Source organism: Salvia hispanica, chromosome 2 (genome assembly GCF_029641045.1).
Source record: "Salvia hispanica isolate PSC_SH4W2 chromosome 2, Shi_PSC_v1, whole genome shotgun sequence".
Lineage (NCBI taxonomy): Eukaryota > Viridiplantae > Streptophyta > Magnoliopsida > Lamiales > Lamiaceae > Salvia > Salvia hispanica.
The window spans coordinates 11,728,251-11,754,887 of NC_142693.1; the positions used below are offsets into that span (position 1 = coordinate 11,728,251).

General features: G+C 35.3%; 4 protein-coding genes across 5 annotated transcripts; 1 reads left to right on the forward strand and 3 right to left on the reverse strand.

The window, feature by feature from the left end:
• Positions 1-273: 273 nt before the first annotated feature.
• On the reverse strand, positions 274-2,383 carry LOC125206765 (B-box zinc finger protein 19-like). Of its 2 annotated transcripts, XM_048105997.2 has the most exons (6): positions 2,170-2,383; positions 1,972-2,065; positions 1,161-1,257; positions 969-1,084; positions 665-895; positions 274-570 (listed from the first exon to the last, which is right to left on the reverse strand). In XM_048105997.2, the coding sequence occupies exons 2-6, from the start codon at positions 2,062-2,064 to the stop codon at positions 565-567; spliced, it is 543 nt and encodes a 180-aa protein (XP_047961954.1). In that variant the 5' UTR covers position 2,065; positions 2,170-2,383; the 3' UTR covers positions 274-564. The 2 variants fall into 2 exon arrangements, with proteins under 2 accessions (XP_047961954.1, XP_047961949.1); XM_048105992.2 differs by lacking the exon at positions 2,170-2,383 and having other exon boundaries at positions 1,972-2,147.
• A 10,246-nt stretch (positions 2,384-12,629) lies between these two features.
• On the forward strand, positions 12,630-17,460 carry LOC125201446 (kinesin-like protein KIN-7E). Its single transcript, XM_048099558.2, has 13 exons — positions 12,630-13,045; positions 13,482-13,571; positions 13,673-13,773; positions 13,851-13,964; positions 14,047-14,128; positions 14,203-14,270; positions 14,398-14,460; positions 14,564-14,688; positions 14,766-15,102; positions 15,301-15,402; positions 15,493-16,356; positions 16,446-16,765; positions 16,994-17,460. Exons 1-13 carry the CDS (start codon positions 12,838-12,840, stop codon positions 17,307-17,309), a joined length of 2,790 nt encoding a protein of 929 aa, XP_047955515.1. The 5' UTR covers positions 12,630-12,837; the 3' UTR covers positions 17,310-17,460.
• A 1,366-nt stretch (positions 17,461-18,826) lies between these two features.
• Positions 18,827-21,637, reverse strand: LOC125201955 (uncharacterized). The gene is made up of 2 exons (XM_048100261.2): positions 21,463-21,637; positions 18,827-19,801 (listed from the first exon to the last, which is right to left on the reverse strand). The coding sequence occupies exons 1-2, from the start codon at positions 21,571-21,573 to the stop codon at positions 18,965-18,967; spliced, it is 948 nt and encodes a 315-aa protein (XP_047956218.1). The 5' UTR covers positions 21,574-21,637; the 3' UTR covers positions 18,827-18,964.
• A 278-nt stretch (positions 21,638-21,915) lies between these two features.
• Positions 21,916-25,036, reverse strand: LOC125201954 (WAT1-related protein At5g64700-like). The gene is made up of 7 exons (XM_048100259.2): positions 24,853-25,036; positions 24,700-24,762; positions 24,484-24,600; positions 23,108-23,357; positions 22,870-23,028; positions 22,365-22,516; positions 21,916-22,296 (listed from the first exon to the last, which is right to left on the reverse strand). Exons 1-7 carry the CDS (start codon positions 25,023-25,025, stop codon positions 22,131-22,133), a joined length of 1,080 nt encoding a protein of 359 aa, XP_047956216.1. The 5' UTR covers positions 25,026-25,036; the 3' UTR covers positions 21,916-22,130.
• Between the last annotated feature and the right edge of the window lie 1,601 nt (positions 25,037-26,637).

Here is a 26,637-nt window from a genome sequence, read left to right on the forward strand (position 1 = left end):
AGAATTTGACCAAACTTTGCTATTCTTTTGGCCATTAGCCCGATTTGAAATGCCAAAGACTTCATACAACTTTACTCTTAAAGATGAGGCCTCGAGTCAAGCACGGGGTCCTCGATCAGAACAAGTCCTCCTATTCCAGGGCAAGAGGCTACATCAGACCTTAGCAACCACACCCCATATATGGCTATATTCTGCTATTTTTGAGAGAAACAAACTAGTAAATCTCAAAGCAAGAAACTTAACAGTTGCAGCAATCAATAAACACAAATCTCATGCCAAAAAACACATACTCCATGGTTTCAATTTTCAAACTTGACATGTTTCCAAAGAGCAAGTTGCTCCCAACAAAGCTAGCTAGCTAGCTAGTTCTACACAGTTAGCAACAAAAGCAACCGTTGCTGTTGCTCGTTGCTCGACCACATTCTTCTAGCTATACAACTACCCTCACTGCTCAAAGAATATCATTCTCCACAAACCTATTCAGAGAAACAATGCTGCATCTTCATCTTCCCTGTGATCCAAAAGCAAACCCATCTCAAGCGATGCAAGTCCCTTCTCAAAGCATCACCCCTACAAAGCAACCATATTTAGAAATCAATCCTCACTGTCAATTCTTGAAATACAAGTCAAATCCCATTCTTTGTTTGGGTTTAGGTTAGGTTGCCTGATTGTTTTCAGCGTGGCCGTGGAGACGATGAGGCTGCATATTCAAATCAATCATTCCTGCACCGTTCTTAGCTTCTCTATCAGCAGCACCGGCATCCAAGTCTGCAGAAGGAGAAATTTGCTGATCATCTTCATCCATCAATCTCCGCGAGTGGTTGTGGTTGTTATCTCTCTTGTCCACGCCTTGTACAACGGGCTCGCCAGTCAGACCAGGCTTATCTCCCGGAAACTATGCATCAACACGAAGATTTAATTAGAGCAACTCGTTCGACACAGATAGATTTTAGTATGATCAAACAAACCTCAACTCTCTGTCTGAGCAAGAGGAATCTCCTATGTGTTCGTTTACCACCAACGTGCACGATCATGTCACACTGCAAACAGAGGGAGCTGCCATCCACTTCACAGTAAAAGAAGGCTGAAAAAACATGCTAGACTCTCAGCATGAATTTCAAGAAACATCACGCGTAGTACAAGGGGGAACACATGCATACCAGGAGCATTTTCACATATATCACAGCGTGGAACGTCGCTGGGGCTAGCTAGACCAACTCTTGCATGCCTACTAGCAAGCTTGTTGCACATGTGAACCTACATAAATTTTCAAGAATCTCCTATATCATATATATGTATGTATGTATAAGAAATATATACTAGTATATGACAACGTAATTGAGGATCTCGTTGAAGATCATTAAATCGAGCTAGCTGATTAACTGGGAAAATAGTAACAACTAAAATAAACCAACAATCTTCTCCTGGCCTAATTGAGTGTAAAACCTAGGTTATTCATGTCTACATTAGAGCAGCCAAATAAAAAAGACATCAAACACACAATGAAGAATTTGCTAAATTTATAGAGAGACACACAATGAAACTAAACAGCTCCTTATCCAATAACATTGTTAACATAGGGATAAGTTAACATGTGGAAAACGATTTAAAATCTAGGATCTTGTGTGAATCTTTAAAATCGAGCCAGATAGTCACAACATCTGAAATGAACCAACAATTTCTCCTGGCCTAACATATCATCATCATCAAATTGGGAAATTCATGTCTAAATTAGGTCAAGAAAACATTAATTACACATAAATCATCCAAAGCTAGCACAAAAACAGCACTTTGCATCCAAATTTGAGCAAGCCCAACTAAAAAAGATTCAATCTTTACAACAAATTAAAATCAAGAAAACACCAAAGAGGCACAAATTATTCAAAATTCAGCAACCCTACCTAAAAAAGATTCAACCTTTACAACATTAAACGTCCAAAACACACACACACACAAATGATTCAAGCATGCCTTATCATCGCAGGCACGACAAAGAGCAGCCTCATCAGCAGCACAGAAAAGCACAGCAGCAGCGCCCTCACAAACGTCACAAAGCGTCCTCATACTTCATTACTCCCACCAAACAACAACCATTAAAATTTCTCAACACACACACACAAAAAAAAAAAAAAAAAAATCAAGAATGAAGATAAATAGTATCCCACTAACACAAAAACAGATGAATTGCCGGACAAATTTGTTTAATTGTTTGGTAGGAGAGTTGCTAGCAATTGGAACAAACAGTGATTGACTACTAAGAAACAAGTTGGTGGGACATGAGGAGAGAGAGAAGAAGAAATGTATTGAAACAGAAGATGTTGAGCCACAAATTGGAATTTTGAGCATGTGGGGTTGGTGATTTGGAGGTGAAACTTTGATTCGTGCCCACTAGTTGAATATCTCAGATCACCAATTCACCACACCTTTTATTTGTGTCCCTTTGATTGATCAGGTTTTTGTCTCTCTCTTATTGGTTGCCAACTTTTCCATAGGAGGAAGATGGGGGCCCTCGATAAAATCTTGCTCTAATTAATTCGAAATGTTCAGCCTAATGTGGGTTGTGTGTCATTGCAGAGACAAACTATAATCATATCATTATATACTTATAGTAGTTCTTCAAAGGCAAAACACATCCTTAAGTCCTTGTACTTTGATTGTTTATTTCAGTAGATCCTTATACAATTTTTCTGTTTTAATAAGTCCTTGTACTTTTATATTTGATATATTCAAATCTTATTTAACGGAACCGTTAACTTTTCCGTTAAAAATATGACATATCATAATTATTTAAAATATTCCACCTAATATCCTAGTTGGAAAATATAAAAAAAAAAAGTGGTAAAACAATAATTCGATCACTTTTTCATCCATCTCCCTCAATCTCTCTCTGCATTAATCTCCCACTCCGTTAGCGCCATTTTTTTGTAGCAATGGGGAGCGGCAAGCAGCGCTGGAAAATCTCCTACCACAAATCCTCCTCATCGCTGCGCTCAAGCAGGTCCAAATTCCGGCCGAGTTCCTCTGCCCTCTCTCCGGCGCTCTCATGGCGGATCCTGTAATCGTCTCCTCCGGCCACACATTCGAGCGCAGCTGCGTCTCCTTCTCCTTCCACTCTACTCTCACCGGCACCGCCACAGATTTCTCCACCATCATCCCCAATCTCGCCCTCAGATCCACGATCGTCAACTGGTGCCTCCTCCATCGCCTCGACCCCCAAAACCCCTCGCCTTTCACTCCGCCAAGAAAATCATCCGTCAATTAATGCCTCCGCCACCGCCGCCGGTCGAGTTTAATCGGATACCTAGCGTCAGCAGCTCGGAGAGTCCGCGACGCCGTGAACTCCGCTCCTTCTAACCACTAGGCCGGCGTGCTACTCCTCTTGTTTTACCTCTTTCTTTATGTTATGTTATATTTTTGGATATTAGGTGGAATATTTTAAATAATTAATATATGATGTGTCATTTTATAACGGAAAAGTTAACGGTTTCGTTAAATAAGGATTTGAATATATCAAATATAAAAGTACAAGGACTTATTAAAACAAAAAAATTGTATAAGGATCTATTGAAATAAACAATCAAAGTACAAGGATTTAAGGATGTGTTTTGCCTTCTTCAAACACTAAAGTTATGAATATAATAATAATAATAATAATAATAATAATAATAATAATAATAATAATAATAATAATAATAATAATAGTCTAACCTAATCTAGAATAGTAGTATGCACATATACTCTAATAAAATATATAGCCAGCATATAAATGTTTTTTATAAAACGGTTGATTGTTTATAAAATCACTTGATCAACTTCTAATTGAATTTGCACATTTTAAAATTTGAATATAATAAATTATGAAGTCTCAAAATTTTCTCAGTGATTCCATGATAAATTTTTGGAGTAAAATTCGATGCTATACGTGTAAAATTTTGGCATTGTTACGGTGACTTAAATGTGTATTATTGTGACGATGTAAACTACTAAAAGATGTAATTTTAACCTTTAAGAAACTAGAAGATAGCATAAATTTGATCAAATGGGACATTTATCATGATTGTCATTCAAATATGGAAAGATATGGAATAAATCAAAATTTATTCAAACTTTGTGATTGGCAATTAACCATTTATAATACCACCCACGTTCCATAAAAATAGATATAGTACTATTATCTTCACTTTCATTAGTCTCATAGAAGATGAACTCTCCTTGTCCATGAAAAATAGTCATATTTTACTATTTTGGGGTGGGTGTCTACAAAAAAATCATATTATAAAAATTACTCCCTCAATTCCATTTTAGGAGTCCCGGTTTACTACTTTTGGGTGTCTCACTTTAGGAGTCCCTGTTGGAATATTCCATAATTGGTAATAGACTCCACATTCCACTCACCTTTTTCCACTCACATTTTATTATAAAACTAATATACTCACATTCCACTATCTTTTTTCACCAACTTTCCTTTATATTTCTTAAAACCCGTGCCGAACTCAACCGGGACTTCTAAAGTGGGACGGAGGGAGTTAAACTTTCTCTCATATTTTACTCACTTTTTCTCCTCTCTATTACTTGATCTAATTTTTCTCTCCCTCTCTTATTTTACCAATTCATCGATAAATTCGTGCCGTCCACAAATGAGACTATTTTTTGTGCACGAAGGAAGTATTTGTCAACATCCATTCATGGAAAGATTCTACTCCCTCTATTAGTGGAGTTATTTTGTTATTTCGGTACGTTGCATAGTGGTGAAGTCATTTCCCATTTTTAGTAAAAAGTAAACACATTTCTTCTCTCTTACTTTATTTTCTCTATCTTTTTAATTTCCTTCTTTTTATTCTTCATTTACTGTTACACAAGTAAGATTTACATTCTTTGATTGTCTCACACACTCACAATATGAACACTCACACACACAGAGAACACACACAAAATTATGATGAAAAGAAGAGAGGATTTCTGGAGAAAGTGATTCTCTTTATTGACTGATTTCTTACTCTACAAAATACAAGTAATCGAGCTACTTGTATCTGATACAATAGTGGTAACTGCCACTAACAGAATCACAACAAGAAACAAGAATCAAGAGCCTCCAACGGCTATTTCCTAACTAACTAACCAACTCTAATAGCTAGTTTCCTTTTGCTTCTATCTCTTCTCTTCTGCACTCTATCTTTAAATTTTGGACTGAATGTGGACTCGATTCTTACATGTACTTAACTCACTTAATTCAATTCTTTCTTTAAATTGTGTGTCTAAAAGAAACGCATCCACTATCGCAAAACGAAGGGAGTATTTAATAAGAACCTTATTCTCCAGCAACAATAATCTAAATAAACTTTTTTTTTTTTATCTTTTTACTATTTTACTAATTGCGTATTTACAATCTACGTTACTATCGAATTGTCTCACAGAGAAAGTATACATGTAGATGTCACTTTGAAGGGGAAATATTAATATGCACTAGAAAAGGCTTGGGCCAGTCTATTAAATGATCCAATGGGCCATATTTTGAGCTTGTGCAAGAGTAAGGCCCGTTCAAGTAGAAAACCCATCGCATTCTATCATGTGTAGAATTATATAAAAAAAATTGGACAGCCGAATGGTTTAGTAGAGTTTTTATTAGATTATTAATATACTAGTATCATAGTTTATTTAATCGTGGATTAGCATAAATCTTTGATCAAATGTTTTCTTAAATTTCTGATGAAAAAATTAAATTTTATCATTTTATTTAATATTCAGACCATGGCGAGGGTGGAAATTCATACAAACTCCTGATATATATAATGAAATTTAAATCTGGAATGGGCCAATGAGTGTTTTACACATTGTCATGTGACCACAATAAATTATAGTTGTCATTTTGCATAAATTTCAACAGAATTTCGACCATTCAATCATCAGCCTATTTAGATAGGTGTATTAAATTAACTATTATCACATCAACTACTACAAATTTCTACCTCACATTCTTTATTTATTTATCTATGTAGTACAGTATTAAGTTAGAAAGAGTAAATGACAGCTCCATTTTCACTGTTTATAGATCTACTAATTAATAATGTAGTCCAATTTTACCATGCAAATACATATGACTCTGTGTACGATTATTTAATAACGGTGATAAAATTATTATTTTAGCCACTTTATAATCATAGCTTTTTCAGACTTTATGAGTTTGAAATTTTAAATTCTCGTGCTTTATTATTCACTTTCCTTCTTTGGTCTTTTTTATACAGCTTTTGCTCTTATTTCCTTCTTCTTAAAGTTTAAAAATTACTTGTTAAATTTTTTTTACTACCAATCACGTGATTGAGTAATTGTAATAATTGTGCGTGAGTTGGCTAATAGTATAGTGGTTGATATCCGAGACCAAAAATTTCGAGTTATAGTCCACTGTGGCGTGATCTAAGTTTATTTATTTGCCTATAAAAAAGTACTTGTAATATTATTAATAATAATTTCCTTATTTTGTAATTCATTACATCGAAATATACAATGATTTCATATATGTCGGGAAATAATTTGTGTACTTACTTTCTGGGATTGAAATTTAATTATATTCCACTTGCCTGTACGTGAAGCTGCGTTAACATATGGACAGACAGAAATTACGCAACTAAAACGAATTAATACCAATTTACTTAAGTTTAATTTAATCACTTTCATTTTAAGTAGTCTACAGAAGAGTTAATACTTATATCAAAATTTTGTCTTTACTTAAAATCATGTGAACATCGAATAATTCCACCAAAATTATTTTGTATACGAAAAAAATGCAGTATACAATGTGGACAAACACGGCAGTTGGATTTTAGTATGCCACAATCATTGATGGATTGAATTTTAATTACTTAGTACTCCCATTGGTAATTTTCATTTAAAACATTATATTACTTAAGTATTAAAAACCACAAGTATGCTCGAAATAAATAATGTGTAAGAATATGATCTTAATACTCTATTTTATTTATTTTATTTTCTTATAGAGTATTATTTATATTTTTTATCAATGCCACATGTAATTACATTAGGAATTATATAATGATGATTGGGGAGTATACATAGCACATGCACATGGGGTAAAGCCATTTTTTGGTCAAAGAAGAGAAATTTATGTCCCCACACTACACAACTCTTTTCTTTTAGCAGCTTTTCTTTGGAACATAACAAGTCCATGATCAATGTTAGCTATTGTTATTATATTTTGTTGTTTTTTATATTCATATATGATTAATGGATAATTAATTCCATAACAATGTTAGCTATTGTTATACATAGCACATGCATCATGGCTAGTCTTCATTGGTTGTGAATCAAGAATAATTGGTTTTGAGCAATAGTATTGAAAAAGCTCGTTCGTTTATTGTAAAAGATTCATGATGTATTCAATGTATATAAATGTCTTATGGATGTCTATGCTTTATAGAGCAAGCTCAATCCAAAAGAAACAGATAATGAGAATCTATTATGTTATGACTAAAATGGTAGGATATGCATATATTTGTAGTAAGAAAATAAAACGATTATCAATTTTCTGAGTATTATTAACTATGTTCTCATTGTTGAAAAAAGAAACTACAGTACTATAATATGTGTGCAATTGACAATATAGAAAATATATAAAACATCTACTATTAAAGAAATTTAAATAAACATGGTTAATTAAATGAGGGGTTTAGGAATGACAAATAAGAAAAAGAGAAAAAAATTATAGAGGAGAGTGAGATAAATTATATCTATTCGTTCATTAATTCTTACACTATATCATAAAACTTGGCACGTACAAATGAAATAAATAAAAATTTATATCAAATTAAATCATATAAATTCAAAGGAGACCATCAGGATGAGATTAAATAATTCATCCACCAAAAAAGGCCTTATGGATGTACAATACAGATTTTAACGAGAAATTGGTAAAGTAAGAGAAGAAATGAGAAAAAAAATAAGTAAAGTAGGAGGCACAAAGAGAAAAACGAGTAAAGTATAAAAGAGAAAGAGAAGAAGTATTCGAGACAGAAAGAGAAAAATGAGTAAAATTTGACATTTTTTCTCAATTTTTCTATTAGTTTAGATTTGAGGGAAGCCAAATCATGTTAGCCTAACCTTATATAGGGCTGAGGAAAAATACCAAAATACCGAAACACCGGCCTTATCGTATCGAAAAAATATCGAAAATGCCGAATTTTTGGTATACCGTAACTTTCGGTATGGTATGATACCTTACCGAAAGATTCCGGTAAGGTAACAGTATGAATTTTCAAATACCGAGGTATACCGCTGCATACCGAAATTCGATATATACCGTAAATTATGGTATATACCGTAAACTAAGGTATAAACCACAAAAATATAAACACAATTACATATAAAATATATTTTATATATTTTTAAATTATAAAATCTATTGTGAAATATAAATATAATTATGAATAAATTATATTTAATTTGTTTTTAAAATTATAAAATATAAATAATATTCTAAAAACTCTAATTTTCTACTATTTTAATTGATGTTGAAAGTCAGGTATACCGCAAAAGTAAGGTATACCGAATTTCGGTACGGTATACCGAAAATGAGGTACGGTATCAGTATGGAAATTTGTCATACCGAAAATAAGGTATACCGAAAACTTTGGTAAGGTAAAGGTATGGCTTTTTCGCATACCGTATTTACGGTAAGGTATACGATATGGTGGTTTCGGTAAGGTATACCGTCCCTACCCACCCCTAACCTTATATCTAGAATTTTTCATACTAAAATTTATGGCTTTTGTAAATGATGCAAATTTGAAAAAATCAAAATCATGGATTCCAGCTTCAAATCATACACAATATTCTCCAAATATAAATAAATGAGACAGTTAGGAAAATATAAAATTATAATTTGAATTGATTAATTTTTTAAAATCATAGAATTGACCAGAATTTAATAAAATTTTGTAATTTTTCGGCGTTTTACCAATTTTTTTATCATCATTATTAAATTATATGATACTCGTTATTAAATTTGAAGTACATGGGCCGGTTTTATTATTATAATGAAAGAACTATAAGGAAGCCATGTGCAGCCTATAATTAACCATGCACAGAATTTATGTCAAAGACAATTATCACTAATGAGTAATGTCGCGCTTTATTTTTTGGACTTAATTTGGTACTACTATTATTCTATTAAAAGTTGGCTGAATATAAATAAACTACTCCTCTAAGAAAAGTATGAAACATATTATGCTTAGTCATTCTTAGGAGGGATTGGTTCTTGAATAATAAAAGAAGATGATATGTTATAAGTCAATTGATAAAATTATACAATAGTAGTATACTTCATAATCATATTTCTTATCAGTATGCATATTTATATCTATAACAGATCATATAAGCAGGGGTGAATTCAGAAGGGACAAAAACATATATACTATAAAGAAATTTTTGGAGTTTGAGGAGGGTATATATGAAGGAAATTGAAAAATTTAAAGAATTGAAAAATAAAATAGTATAACTAAAATATGTTGATGAGGGACATTTGCCCCTTATTCTTTCAATATAGATCCACCCCTGCATATAAGTACTCACTACAACATATATATATTCAATAAATAAGTAAATTAGAGACGCAATTACATGCGTTGCAAAAAATTGAAAAATAAATAAAATTTAAGACACAAAAAAATGTGTCCTTGATCCAGAGACGCATTAAACATAATGCAATTTCAAAAGCTTCTCTAATGAATTCACCGACGCTATTTAAAAGCATCCTTGATTATATTTGGCACACTCCCACTAAGAATATTTTTTGAAATGTCGATAAGCTATTTAGAAACAAAAAAATGTTTTTAATTAAATTAAAAAGTGTCCTTAAAAGTTTTTTTTTTTTTTTAGTGACTACTATATAATATAACATCAATAGTATATGAAATGTATTTTGTAAACCATTGTGATAGCCACTGTGTACATTCCAATTAATTATTCATGAAATGCAACTTGAATCTATGCTATATTTAAAAGTAAAGCAGGACCGCATTAATTCTTGAAATTGAAATTTATTTCGAGCAGATCTATACCAACAGATTAAAATTAATATTAAATATAGCTATAAACTAATATACTCCCAAGGGCGATTTTACCCAAAAGTCGGTATGATGGTCCATCATGCTCATTAAAAATTAGACTCGAAAAGTATTATAAAAAAATAATAATATAGCAAATATACGTGAAAAAAAGTCAGAAGAGAAAATAATAATTTAAACTTTATTGAATCATAAATCATGTTTGGACATCCCTGTCACACCAACGACACACCAAGATCCTAACTCATTATCTCTTTTTTCTTTTATCAGTTTTATCACTCCCGTTCGCCTCCATTACATGTCGTGTCTCAATTTCTCATTTTAATTTATCCTTTATTAGATTCTCACATTATTGGTGGTGGATCTTATATAGTATTACTAACTTATTTTATTATAATATTAATATTTAATAGTATATCTCATATTTTATTAATTCATTTTATTATAATATTAATATACTTTACTAATTCATTTTATTATAATATTAATATATAAAAGTAAGATATATATTCAACTAACTCTTTCTAATCTATTTTTCTTTATATTTCTTAAAACGCATACAGATATAGTGAAGGACGGAGTTAGTATCATTTAAATGAATTTTGCAACTGCATGTAAGTATATATTCACTCCATCTTCGATTAGGATTTTCGATTTGTCATTTCGGTAAGTCCACGTTTATGATTCATAATTTACCTTTATTATAAATGATAAGTATACATCACATTTGATTAACTCATTTCATTCGTCTGCCAAAACCTCACGTGTTTTGCCATTTTTAAACGTCGCCATTTAAAGATACAGTTGCATTTTTTTTTTCATTTTGGTAAGTGGTCTACACACTCCTCTACATTTTACTCCTTACATTTTAATTATAAAATTATACTCCTTCCGGATTTTAAGAAATGTTAAGAAAAATGGTTGGAAAAAAATTAGTGGAATATAAGTCGTACTTGTATGTATTAGTTTTAAATGAGATGTGAGTTGAATTAGTTAGTGGAATGTGGAACCCTACCATTAATAAAAATCAATTGGGACTCCTATTTGCGGACGAACTAAAATAAAAAAACGAGATTCCTATTCGCGGACAGAAGGAGTATATAGCATAATCTACATCTAGTAGTAATTCTTTTACTTGTATTTTTTTCTCTATAAAGTCAAACAATTTCTTAAAATACTCATTAAGTTAAAATATCTTTAAATATCATAAAAATGGAGTACATTGAGATTCATATTTAACTTTTTTCTATTCACTTTCTATTAATCCTTCCGGAACCTAATAGATGTCTCATTTTTTACTTGCGGATCTTAAGAAATTGTTTGACTTTGTGAAAGAAAGTAATAGAAAAAAGTTAATGGAATGTGAAATTCACATTTCTTTTTTCTTTCCATTTTTAGTAAGTGGACTCACACTCCTTATATTAGTACTACTTCTTTTACCTATTTTTTCTATAAAATCAAAATTTCTTAAAACTCCTTATATTAGTACTACTTCTTTTACCTATTTTTTCTATAAAATCAAAATTTCTTAAAATTTGCATTAAGTCAAAATGTCTTTAAATAACATAGCAATGGAGTATATAGAAATCAGATTCACATTTAACTTTTTTCTATCCACTATTAATCCTTCTGTCCCTAATATATGCCCATATTTTACTAGTGCGGATCTTATGAAATTATTTGATTTTGTGAAAGAAAGTGGTTGGAAAAAGTTTCAATCTTAAGAAATTGTTTGATTTTATGAAAGAAAGTGACTATAAAAAGTTAATGGAATATCAACTCTACTTTTATTACTCCATTAATTTTATGGAGTAATAATTATAAATAAATTGAGTTAGTAAAATATAAAATCATTTTATTAAAAATAGCATAAGTGAAATGAGATATTTATTCATTACGAACTACCCAAATAAGAAAATATATAATATTTAATAGAAACCGAACGGAGTATATTTCTAAAAATCCAAGCAAATTCAACTGGAGTGATGGAGTATTATTACTTGCAAAACGAGGCTCAGTCAACTCCACATACGTAATGAAATGAAAGTATGAAACATTCGATTGAGGATTAGTTGGATGAGATTATTATAATCCGTTGCTTACGTTAACAAAAGTTCACAAATTAAAATTAAATTAACAGTCTATTTCATGGTTTTGCCACTTCTAATCTGAAAGAGAAAAAGAACCAAACTACATTTCAAAGATCCAATCTTTAGCCTCTCACTCGAATGCCCCTTTCAATAGTGAAGAGAAGGGTTTTTGCGTAAAGAGAGAAGGGACACATTTTCTTGCAAAAACACACATTCCTTGACAAAGACCCAATAAAAAAGAAAGGGAAAAATCAAATCTTTTTACTCGAATTTTCAGGTAAAAGAAATCCTTGATCCTTAAGCATGACATATATTCAACCTAATCCATACATTATTTTAAGTTTTGAAGGCAATGACTTAGGAAACATTCATGAGAATCGAGACATTTGACAGTCTGTAGATATGGACCACACAACCCCTTTGCCAAAGAAAAATTGCATAAATCCATAATTTAATGCATGAGACTAAAGGGGTTTCCCACATCATATATGGTTGATGAGAAGGATTAGTATATTCCCATTGACTCCTTGCTAAATTTTCAGCTCATGTTCATCATTGGCCTGCTCCAAAACAAAATCCCATCCTTTTCTTTTCCTTGTGAAAGCTTATTTCTTGCCCCCCCCATTTTGTGGGGGGTGATTGTGTGATTTCCACAAGTTGTGGGGTGGGAAATGGGGAGTGTTGAAGGTGAAGAGGAGCTGGTGAGAGGCAGTGAGGAGAGGATTAATGTGTCGGTGCGTTTGAGGCCTTTGAATGGGAAGGAGATCTTGAGACATGATGTTGCAGATTGGGATTGCATCAATGATAACACTGTTGTTTACAAGAATGTTAATGTATCTGCTTCTGATAGGTCCATGTATCCAACTGCTTATAGATTTGGTGAGTTTTATCTGTTTCTTGATAGTTCTGAGATGGTTTTTTGGTATTTCATATAGTTTTGTGTGTTTGGGTTTGATCTTGTTTGTGAAAAGATGATTTTTTTAGTAATTTTCCAAGAATTTTGTGTGTATGAGTTCACATTTTGTAAAAAGATGAAATTTTTATGGTCCTCTTGTAACTTTCCAAGAATTGTGTGTGTACTGTTAGTTTTGATGTTTTTAAATTCAGTGAGGTTGTGTAAGAATATTGATCATGATATGTTATGGCAAATGGGAAAGTTGCTTTCTCTATAGATTTCAGTTCTAAATTTGGTGATGATGTTTTAGTAGGTAATTGTTATGCTGAAAATAGTTGCATTGAAATGCTACTGTTATATTGTGGCTATTTGAGAATAGCTTTGTGAAGTGCTGTGTTTTTGTGCCCCTTTCCTTTATAGATAGGGTGTTTAGGCCCGATTGCTCGACAAGGGAAGTCTACGAAAGAGCAGCCAAGAATGTTGCCATTTCAGTTGTTAGTGGAATGAATTGTGAGTTTTATCCCCATTTTGTTTTCCTGCCTTGTCCTCTTCATGTATACTCTCTTTCAGAACAAATCTGAACCAAACTACGATAAAAAACTTTCGTGTAGCAAGTGTTTTTGCGTATGGGCAAACGAGCAGTGGGAAGACATTCACAATGACTGGAGTGACCGAGTATGCAATAGCTGACATTTATGATTATATACAGAAGGTAATGCCAAAATGGCAAATGCAGTGTTATTTCTTGGTGAGAATTGTGTTATTCTTCGACTAACTATGTTGTTTCAGCATCCGGAGAGAGATTTCGTGTTGAAGTTCTCTGCTTTGGAAATCTATAATGAGTCCGTCCGTGACCTCCTCAGTGTAGACAGCACTCCTCTTAGGCTCTTGGATGATCCAGAGGTGAATATTCCCTTTTCCGGGTCTGCATTTTTCGATAATCTATTCAATATCTCCTGACAGACGACATTTTTGCTTTTGCTAGAGAGGGACGGTGGTCGAGAAGCTCACAGAGGAGACCTTAAGGGACTGGGATCATGTGATTCAGCTGCTGTCTATATGCGAAGGTAAGAAATTTAGTCGATTTTGGAATCTTGCAACGAACTCCAAAGTTGAGTGTAATCTTCTGTTACTTTTGCAGCTGAAAGACAAATCGGAGAGACATCCCTTAATGAAGTCAGCTCCAGATCTCACCAGATTATTCGACTGGTAATGCCCGTTTCTTCACTTTCCTCGTGTTTTCTTGAACTTATATGTCAACAAACATTATGAATCTTGTGTGGTCAAATCTCTTATTTTAGACGATGTTTTGTTGAGACGAATTACGTTATTGCAGACGGTGGAAAGCTCGCCCCGTGAGTTTATAGGCAGGGACAGCGCCGCTCTTGCAGCTGCTGTGGTATGTAAACAAAGGAGAACTAGTTGTGAATAACCGATGTTTCCAAATGCTATGCATTTTTTTTCTCATTGAAATCGGACTTTTTTGGTTCATCGTGAAATAGAATTTCGTCGATCTTGCTGGAAGTGAACGAGCATCGCAAGCTAATTCAGCTGGGACGAGATTGAAAGAAGGGTGTCACATAAATCGCAGTTTGCTGACATTAGGAACTGTCATTCGCAAGCTAAGGTATTCACACTTTCGTACTTCTTTCTCTCTTTCCAATTTTCATTTATCGTCATTTGATTCGTGTCATTATGATGCAGCACGGGACGAGGCGGACACATTCCTTACAGAGATTCTAAGCTGACGCGAATCTTGCAAACGTCGTTAGGGGGGAATGCTAGAACCGCCATCATTTGCACAATGAGCCCTGCACGCAGCCACGTTGAGCAATCAAGAAACACCCTTCTGTTTGCGAGCTGTGCAAAGGAAGTGACCACCAACGCGCAAGTTAACGTGGTCATGTCTGACAAAGCTCTGGTCAAGTATTTGCAACGGGAGATAGCAAGACTCGAGAGTGAGCTTAGAAATTCTCAATCCACTATGTCCATGCCAAATTACTCTGCGATGCTAAGAGAGAAAGACCTTCAAATCACTGAGGTACTAAACATTTTCGCGTTGACAACCAATTTTGATGTCTTTAACCGTTACAACGTGACCTATTATCTCGTTGATCACTACATACATGCTGAACATATGAGGCAATCAAGATATATATTAGTCTGAAATTTGAAATAGATATAGTGTGAATCTTATGGTTTCACTAATAATACTGAGTGTTTATGATTTCACTTCTAGCTTGAGGAGAAGTTGAACGAGGTTATTCTGCAAAGAGACGTCGCCCAATCACAAGTGAAAGATTTGTTGGAAATAATCGGAAAGGAAGCATCCGTGACACGGGTAGCAATTCTCATACCAAACTTTGCTAACGTTGCCTTTTTCGTTCCTTCCTTGTCGTTTGTTCACTTCTTTCTCGATTTCGTTCTCTAGGAAGGATCAGGACACTATCCTCATCTGCGAGTACAAAGATCACCCGACAGTACGATGTCAGAAGAGGAGACGCCACATTCCTCGGATGGTGATGCGAGATCATGCTCACAGGGACACAGCAGGACGAGTTCAGAGGCTCAAATAGTGAAAGTCCCATATTTCGACGAGAACATGGTGCTTGGTAGTGCATCCCCGATAATCTTAGCTTCAAACTCCAGCGACAGTTACTCGGACCAAGGTTGGGAGGAGATCGAGAAGCAAAGTGATGGAACGTCGGAGGAGGATATATGCAAGGAAGTGCGTTGCATCGAGACAGAAGAGCTTGATGCTACAAACAACAATTCCATATGTTTAGAAGGGGACTCTGAATTCCCTCAAGAAGAGGTGATTCCATATGTATACGAACACGTACAAGCCGTGTTATCACCATCCGAAAACAATGAAGGGATCAAGGAGAATGATTGTGCAATGGAGGAACAGTCGAAGGAACATGAAGAGAAAGGCTCGTCGTCTCCTCCATCTAAGGAAGCGAGGGAAGTTAGCCCGATTCAGTCACCTGATTTCCTGTCTCGTGCGACACAAGGACTGGATCAAGATACACCCTTAGCAACCTTTTTCAAGTTGAGTAAGAGCAGAAGCTGCAGAGCAAGGATTGCAGACTTGAATTCACCTTGGCTCGATTTTAGTGAGATCACGTCTTTTTTGGGATCGGAACGAGGATATGTGGATTTTGACAAGAAACAGTCCCCATTGAGCTTTACTCCCTTGGTTCGAGATCTATCAAGGAAGGATCCTCGGTGTTCGCCCGACCACACATTCGATATCGAGATGGATCCATCCCAAGATATACATACCAAGTGTCAGGTGAATATCATGCTTTTTTTCTTCTTAAACTTGTCAAGAATCATAAGATTTCTTGTTTTGTATATATAAGATGTTGTGTAATGATGCAGAGTGTGGAAGAAGTTGATGATGAGTCTCCAAAGAGGGATGTTAAAGATGTGGGTTTGGATCCGATCGTGGACGAGTGCAGAGGTCTTTCGAACTGGGCTGCTGAGTTCAGGAGGCTCCAACGAGAGATAGTCGAGCTCTGGCACGCTTGCAATGTCTCGTTGATACACCGGAGCTACTTCTTCGTGCTCTTCCAAGGGGGCGATGCTTCGGACGCTATATACATGGAGGTTGAGATGAGGAGGATGAAGTTCCTGAGGGACAAATTCTCTCGAGGCGAGAACACCGTCGTCAACGGGCAATGTCTAACCTTGGCTCTAAGGTGACTCCCCTTTCCCAACTTATGTCAATTTTCTACTAGGAATGGTTTGTTTTGCTACATTTATTTTGGCCGTCCACCAGAATTAGTCTCTATCTATTTATAGTAAGTTATTTTTTTCTTTCTAATGAAGTATGTCCCATTTTGCATTTAAATATGTGTCGTTCTATTTTTTTTGGACAGAAGTAGTATAAATGTATAACTATCGGATGGTATGTATGTTACAAACAGTATGAAGGCGATTCGCGAGGAGAGGCGAATGCTGAGCAAGAGGATGTCGAAGAAGCTATCGGAGCAAGAACGGGAGAGCCTCTTTCTCAAGTGGGGCATCGGCCTCGACACCAAGCTTAGACGCCTGCAGCTCGCGTACCGAGTATGGACCAAGACGGATGACATGGAGCACGTTAGCGACAGCGCATTCCTGGTGGCGAAGCTGGTGAGCTCCACGGAACACGGGCAGACGCACCACAAAGAGATGTTCGGGCTCAACTTCACACCACGGCGATCGCACAACAGCTTCCGCCGGAGCCTCATATCGTTCCTGTGACTACAATTGGTGTAAAGTTAGCATCTTACTATTTTCACTCATAGAAAGAGGCCAACTATGTATGTCGAGCTATTATTTTTGTATAAATGTTGTAAATTGTGTACTTATACACTATACTATACTCTTTAGGGCTCAATTACTTTTTTTGTGATATTAGTATTTTTAAGATACATAAGGATCATGATTCATGTGCATACGAAAGATAACTGATTGTCTGCACATTGAAGAATGCATCGCATATAGCAGTATTAAATGTCGCTAGCAATTTAAAATTACACATATTTAAAAAAATTAATAAAGGGAAGGAGTGAATTCCGATTTTGAATTGATCTAGTAAATAGACTGAACTGCCTTCATGGGATTAAGGGTATTTTAATAAAAAAAGAGTTTGAAACAATAAATAACTCAAATGATATTACATCGAATTTTGATGGAACTCAGATATTTTAATGCTACAAGTTCATGCACGGACCAAAAATATGTTCCTACTTAAAACTTTTAAAGCTACAGAGGCGGGAATATTAGGGATACTATTCCGGGCAATGCCTCGCCGCTAAAAATGTGGCCAAAATTGCATTTCTTGCTCTTGCTATAGAGGAGTACTTATTTTTATTGGTTATTGATTAAATGTTTTCATTGTGTTCGATTATAGTTTATACTCCCCCCGTCACATCTTAAGTGATTAACTGTTTTTCGGCACGCGTCGAGGAAAATGATAATAAATAGTTAAATTGAATAGAAATTAAAATGGAGTAAGTAAGAGAATAATGTAGATACGACTCTATTCTATATTATTCTATTTCTTACTTTATTTTCTCTCCACTTTAACTATCATCTTTGCAAAACAACGGCAAAAATAGAAATCAATCACTTGAGCTGGGACGAAGGAAATACTTGTTTTTATTGGTTATTGATAAAATGCAAACTACATATTTCCTACAAACTTCAAATTATGATCTGGACCGTTTGATTTTTCAAAATTTGATATCAACAGATGACAAATATAGTCAACAAAAAATATCAACTGTTGACATCAAATCTTGAAATCTAACGGTCTAGATTATAACTTGGAGTTTGTACATGACATAGAGTTTACATTTGATTACATTCGTATTTTTATTTATTAAAATTTCATCAAGGTAAATAATCTAGTGGATAATTTATATAAATGGTCATTAGAATTAATGTAGTAGTGTTTGTGCTTAACAATAAGACCATGTTTGTTTCACGAGAAAGTAAAACCGACAAGTAAAATGATGTATGCATGAAAAAATGAATCATAGGAATATGATTCCTAACAATTTTAATAACTTCATAATTATGAATATTTTGAGGTAACCTATCCCAAATTGAGGTGAGGCAATAAGTCAATAACAAGCTATAAAATTTATGACGCCAATAACATTATGAGGTAAATAAAAAAAAATGCAAACATAGACTAAACACGATCAATGCTCAATTAATTAGGAATAACGCTCACGTATAATATATAATATGTGCACCTAAAACAAGATTCCTCGTTAGAACTATATATTGATTAATTAAGATGTTACTTCAACAAAATTACATGATGCACACGAGCTTAAAAGCTCAACCCACCACCATCTTGAAATGTTTATACTATAAGAAGCAAATAGCTAGTTAGCTATGATTCTTCAAAAAGAGGGAATTTTGAAATTAGAGATTTGTGAAGGAAGAGGAAAACGGTGGATTGAACCCTGAATCCACCCCCTAACCCTCGACCGCAGAGTCTCAGGCAATTGCTCCTCCTCCTCCACGGCCTCCTCGGGGTCATTCTCAACCTCCTCGAAGGTTTCGGACTCATCAACATCAATCTGTTCCTCTTCGGCTTGTGTTGCCTCATCTGCATCTGCCTTGACTTCTATGGTCTCGGCCTCCTCCTCGGGTTCACGGCTTTCTTCTGCTTGAGAAGCTTCCGCCTCGGGTGTTTCGTTCTCTTCTGCGGTGGTTTCGGTTGTTGCTGTTTCCTTCTCTGCTTCATGAGCTTCTTCGACCTTCACCTCTTCTTGTTCGACCTCAAGTTCGGGTGTGATGTTCGCGGCCTCATGAGCTTCCTCGACCTCCACCTCTTCTTGCTCGACCTCAAGTTCGGGTGTGACGTTCGCAGCCTCTTGAGCTTCCTCGACCTCCACCTCTTCTTGCTCGACCTCAAGTTCGGGTGTGACGTTCGCAGCCTCTTGAGCTTCCTCGACCTCCACCTCTTCTTGCTCGACCTCAAGTTCGGGTGTGACGTTCGCAGCCTCTTGAGCTTCCTCGACCTCCACCTCTTCTTGCTCGACCTCAAGTTCGGGTGTGACGTTCGCAGCCTCTTGAGCTTCCTCGACCTTCACCTCTTCTTGTTCGAGCTCAGGTTCAGGTGTGACGTTCACGGCTTCATGAGCTTCCTCGACCTCCACCTCTTCTTGTTTCATCTGTTCGACATCGAGTTCGGGTGTGACGTCCAGGTCGATCGAGCACGTCTCCTCTTCGGTCTACGCGAAGAAATTAAAATAAAACGATATTGTTAATAATTGTTTGCAAATGAAAGAAAGATAACTATAACAATATTTCATATCGGTATTCAGTGAAACCACTAAGTTTTATAGACCACCCATTTTTAATTAATTAATTTTATGAAACCTTATAAATTTCTATCAATTATGATAAGTATCAAAATAAAAGATTAAATGAAAACTTTTTTATCTGGTGATTTCAAACAAAATCAAAATACTAATCAAAACACATTCTTACATCAGGCTAAAGTCAAACTAGAGCCATTAGATTAGAGTGGTCAACCGTTTAAATTATGTTATGCGGAGTATATGATAAATGAGAATCAATATGATAGTTGGCAATACATAATTTTTTTTTAAATAATTCTAAATAATTGAATTTTATACTATAATTTTTTAAATTTTAAATTATTTTTTCACGTAAAATTAATATCAAATTAAAGGTAATTTTACGAGAATTCTAACTAAATCTCAATTGCATACATTCAGGTGAAAAGAATTGCACGAAAATATAATTTCTAAACTCTCGAAGTATCCCATCCCATGTCAATGCACATAATGCCCAATGTGCATGATACTAAAAAATCGTATGTGTTTTTGAATTTGCAAACAGGTTTAGTGTAATGAAATATGTAGCTTGGTTTAATATTCAAGTGCAATGTATATAATGCCTATAAAATGTGCGTTTGTTTTAAATTATGTATGTATATCAAATTATCAATGGAACTATTTTACCCTTTAACGCCTTATTTATAGTATTAAACTAATACCAGCCAAAAATCCTAGATCTCCACCATCTATTTTTGATAAAAGTACTTATTTGGCCCTAATTTTTATGTAAAATTAGGATTTATTTTAATACTATCTCCGTCTCACAAAAGATGTCACACTTTTAGGACGGCACATGATTTTAGAAGGTTTTGTTTTATGTGTTAAATGAAGAGAGAAAAAATATATTTTTTATACTTATGTGAGAGAAAACTTTTTCCAAAGAGGTAAATGTGACATGAACAAACTAAAAAGGAAAATGTGACATCTTTTATGAGACGAAGGGAGTATAAAATTATGCAAAACCTAGTATCCTATTAGACCGATAACTTGTCAACTCTGCATATAAAAAGTGTCAACACGATTAAATTAGTACGTCAACACAAATCTTGTTAAAATACTTAGATCTTTGTGTTGAGATATACCCCATCCGCCCGTGAAATAATGTCTCATTTTACCATTTTGGGATGTCCGTGATTTAAAATCTCATTTACTTTTTCCCATTCTAAAGTAGATGGACCATACCATTCACCTAACTCATTACACTCACAATTCTATTATAAAATTAATATATAAAAGTGAAACTCACATTCCATTAGCTCATTTCTATATTTTTCTTCACAGAGCCAAACAATTTCATAAAACCCGTATTGAGTTAAAATAGGGCTATAAATGACGGACATAGAAAGTATATATATTTTAATGTGAACATAAAGGTATAAATATGCTAACTAAATTTGCGTTGACATTTTTCAAATGCACCATTTAGCAGTTGATCGCCCCTAATATATAATACAAGACCCATAAAATACAAATCAAATATTGGAAAAAGAATATTAATTGGTCATGTGACACAATGCGTAGAGTTTAACCTTCTCAGCCACGTTGACCGGAGTCTCTTGATTCTCCGGTGCCGGAAGAGGATCCAGCTCGTCCTCGAGATCCACGGTCTCCAGCATTGACCTGGATGAACACCCTCCCATTTTCTCACTCTCTCTGTAAACCAAGTTTTTCGGAGAGAGCGAGAAGAGGTCTCGTTTGCTTGGATCAGAGACGGCAAATGGGAAAAATTGGGTATGTGGTTTTTATAGAAGGAATTGCTTGTTTCTAGCTTTCATTTTTGTTCAGACATTTCTACTATATATTTTTAGGCTTTCCTTATATTTGACCGTTCATTCACTTTTATATGTTATATTTACTAATTATAAAGATGTTACACTACTATTTATTCTCACATATAAAACATATTTTGCCACTGTATTAACTGAGATATCCCTAAAACAAATAAAAAAACTCACTAAATTAATGGAAGGGAGGGGAAGGCAAGAGAAAAAATACGAAATTTTGATAGCACAAGATAATATTACAATTGATATTGACACACACATATATCAAACGTACATTTTATACATGTTCCTACTGTTACCTAGTATACACTTGATATGGTAATGATGACCACAATGAATACATAAAATGAAACACTAAAATTAGCATGTAGTATTAATTAGATTTTATTTTACATGGACCATATAATTTGATCCTATTTAATAGTAGAAGTGGCAGTAGTCATCTGCCCCATTGAACCTTCACATGCTTTCTCAACATCTACAATTTGCTGGCATTCCTCCTTTTCCATTTCTTCTTCCTTAGCCTTTCCCCACAAGACAAAATAGAGCCCTCCAACTAGTAGAATTGCCCCAATTACACTGCCACGTGTACATTTCAGTCAACATATTAAAAACATTTCAATCTCACATAATTAGAAAATAATTACCTTCCCAAAGCAATGATCTCTCCAAAAACAAATGCTGATAGAATGATTGTGAAAACCATGATCCATGGAGTGGTCATGGATAGGTAAACTGGACCTTTCTTCTCAACAACCCATGTTTGAAGGTAGAATGTGAAGCCAGTCACCACTATTCCCTGCCAAAAAAAAAACAGATCACTCCAATAAAAAGAACGGCTAAAGACATTTTTTAATGCTATTAACTATACAACCACCGCATTATAAATGTCTTATTGTTGGTGTCCTAACTAAAATTAGAGGACATAAAGAGAAGTGTCCTAAAAAAATAAAAGATTAAGATAATTTGTCCTCAATTTAGTGATACTTTCTTTTGCATCCTAAATTATGATTATTTTTCAAAAATTTCAAACGCTAGTAATTGCGTCTCATTTTTTGTACCTTAAAAGATTAGTTTTTTTTTTGTGGATGCGTCATCAGTTGAATGTCGATGTGTCAATCTCGTATTCGCTATAAAGAAAAAAGGGCTTACACAATAGGCTACCGACACAAGTCTTATGTTCCATCCAATTTGCCAATCTTTAGGGTCTCTTGTAACACATATTGCCACTATAAATGACTGTATTGTGCTTAACAAGCATTGTAGGGTTGTCAACAACAACTTTGATGGATAACTCTTTAACACTCTCCCCTGTTACAATAAACATAATAGGATTAACTAGACATCAAAATACATGATTTATTTGATTAATATACGCGATGGACCGGACCTGTAACACGAGCCAGAAGGCCCAACATAAGTTGGCAAGTAGCATGAGAAATACACCCTTGATCCAAGTATTTGGAGGAGGCAAATGTGGTTGGATTTGTTGAAGATGGTTATGAATCAAGTGATGGTGAAGCAATAGTTTAAAGAAAGGGCCTCTATAGAAGGCAATGGTCACTACTCCTCCTATGCAAAGTGTTACTCCACAAATCTTCATCACTCCAGCCCTACTTCTTATCTTCACCTTCTCCATCCTGCAATTAATTGGCATTCTTGAATATTGATATTAATCATTCTTAATTTAATTTTAATTCCTAGAGAGAAACATGCATGGCTTATACTTATATTTTGTGGGGTTAGTGAATATATCTATTAGTCTTTATTCCCAACTTTTGTGACTAAAAAACACACTTTAGAAAGTGAGGAATATGACCATCGGGAAAGAACTCGAATATTGATGTAAATGCATATAATATTACAATATTTACAAATGTGTATTGATGAGGTGAAACATAGAATTTAGAATATTTAGCTATATGACGAGAATATATTTCAAGAATAATTTTATCATTTTTTATTTCTTTCCTATTAGGGTTCTTTCCAATGTAAAAGCCTATACATAGAATTACGGGGGATCATGCACCTTTTTCTTGATTCCTTCACTTGATGAATTTAATTCGTTGGATGTTTGAGTTTCATCTCATTTTATACTACAAGTCGAATAAAAAAATAATCAAGAATCAAAACAACCTTTTCTTCAAGCCAAAAGAATTATCCCCGTTGATTAATTAATCACGTGATCGGCAACACAAACCCCTCCCTAGTATCCTTCCTACCTTTTTTTATTGATAAATAAATAAAAAAAAATTAAAGGCACGTCACTGTGTTTCCTTGCGCCTTCAATTTTATGAACTATGATAGAATGAATTGTATAATATGTAGGAGTATAGGACATATATGCATGAGTAGTGTTGAAAAAATAACCAAATCCTAATACATAACCAAACAACCAAACACAAAGGTCATATTTAGATCGTTTTAGTTCATAAAGAATTTAAAGTTACCTAATTGATATCTAAAAATGTTCTCTGTGTTTTAATCTCATTCTTCTATTTTTGCTTTATTGGTTGAGATTTGGCACCTAGTTATTAAATTTTAGTTATTTTCTTACCACTATCCCCAAATTTTTTTAGTAATGAGGGATAAAATATGCTCCATCTTTCCAAGATAGTTGAAATGTGTTTTTAGCACAAGATTTGAATAAAATAGAGGGGATAAAATTTTTTGTAAAAAAAATGAAATAATTCAATTAATTTGAAATGATCTAAAAAGAAATACGACTCAACTGCCTTGTCTCGGAAGAAAATGAGTATAACGTACCCTAACAGCAGTGCAAGGAAGAAAGTAATAACAGGCAGTGTATTGGAAGTGGCAGCCCCTAGAGATGCTGACGTGTACTTCAAACCCACACCCACTATATCCAAACTCATAGTAATCCTGCAAATAATATTATGGAGTTAGTTAGATAGTAAGTTTGAGAGAGAAAAAGAAAGAGATAGATAGAGATAGAGATAGAGATTAGAGAGAGATACTAACCCAATTAAACTGAGCATGAAAATCTTGATGAAGAGAGAGAGAGGCAACGGTGGAGCAGTTTTCCTGCAAAAATTTCAATTTAATTATAGAGAGAATTTTAAAAAGAAACCCTAATTATTTTTTTTTATGTATTAATGCATAGTAGATACGTACCGTTCGAGGGAGATGGCAATGGGGAGAAGGAAGAGAGTGGCAGCAGCTTGTCTGTAGAAAACAAACACAAAAGTGTTCATTCCAACATCAAATGCAAGCTTTGTTAGGAGGAAATAGCCTGCATACACTAGCTGTATCGCAAGCACTGCCAAAAGGGCCTTCTTTTCCTCCATTCTCTCTCTTACTCAACTATATTGTCAATAAGCACAATTATGTTTGAATTATGTAGTATGTGGTTATTTATATAGGGCTCCTCTCTCCCTCGAGTGATATGAGAGTCGTCCATTCTGCATCAACTGACCAAAGGATTAAAAACCTATCTTTGGATATAGAGCAACTTTAAATTCTTAAGCCAGTTGTTTCATCTCGACATTAGAGCACTCCCAATGGAGTTCCCTAAAAACTCCCTTATTTCTCCCTAACTCCTGCCACATCAGCGCCACATCAGCACCAAAATTTATCCCCAGTTTTTAGCCAAGTGCTACATTGGTTTCTCCCTTATTTCTCCCTTATTTCTCCCTAACTCAACATTTCATTTTTACATCATTATTTTTTATATTATTTAATTTTCCCTACAAATGTATTTAATAAATAGACTAATAATGAACAATTCATCGTTGTATTAATCATTGGAAAATATAATACAACGAGAAAAAAAAAACTACAAATAAAAAACGCAAATAAACAAAGATTTAAAAAAAAAAAATCTAAGACGGAGGGGCCGGAGGGGCGTCGGGATCGAGCCCCAGCGTACTCTGCAGGTGTTGGATGCATTTCCAGAGGGCCGCCTTTTCTTCAGGGGTCCCGCCGCCGGTGAAGTACAGCGTGTACATCTGGGTCAGATTGGCGACATTGCTCGAATAAGTGGCTTTTTCTAAGTCGATGACGGATTCCGACGCGACTTCCGACGTTGCGCCCTTCCCCTTCCGCCTCCCCTTCGCCTTCTTCACTCCCTCCGGGCGCTCGTGCGGACCATCCCCACTCAAGTCGATGTGGGCCGCGCTCCCCTCGCTCTCCGAAACGCTAAGTCGCGAGCGCACCGATTTCCCGTGCAGCGCGTCGTGCATTCCCGTCCGGAATTTGGGGAGATCCTTCAGCTTATCGTAGATGTTCCAATACTTGAAGCCCTTCGTCGACAAGTACTGGCTACTATACATCCGGATGGCCTCATCTCGGACCATGTGCTCGTTCTGGCCACTCGTCATGTGAGTCATCAAGTTAGAATAAATACCGTTGAAGTGCCCGCAGTCCCTCATGAGGCGCTCCCAATGCCGACGGATCGCCTCGCTGCCATGGTCCTTCATTGAGGCAGTCTTGTGGCTCCTGTACTTCGCGGCAATCCGCTCCCAGAATATGATCTCAGTCTGGTAGTTGCTGCGCTCCGCGTCCTGTGACGTGTCCGCCCAGCAGTCGGCTATCAGCTCGGACTCTTGCAGAGTGTAAGTAGTCCTTACCCGCTTCGGCCTCTCATCGGAACCCGTATCAGTCGCAGCCGACGACGCCGGCGCCTTCCCCCTCCCGCTCCTAGAAGGCGGCTCGGTGGGCGTTTCTTCCACCTCGAAGTCCTCCGCGCTCAGTGTCGCGGCCTGAGATTCTTGGTCGCCTGGGGTTGATCCGGGGGTGTCGAACTGGGGCCGATACACATCGTCGGCTGGAAAGGGCATTCTGCCGGCAGAGTTGAAGTACGGAGAAAGTCTCCGCGCCGGAGGAGTCTGCAAAGGAGACGGACCCCCGTATGGAAGTTGGCCGGGAGGAGAACCCATCGCCAACAACGACTGCATCCAC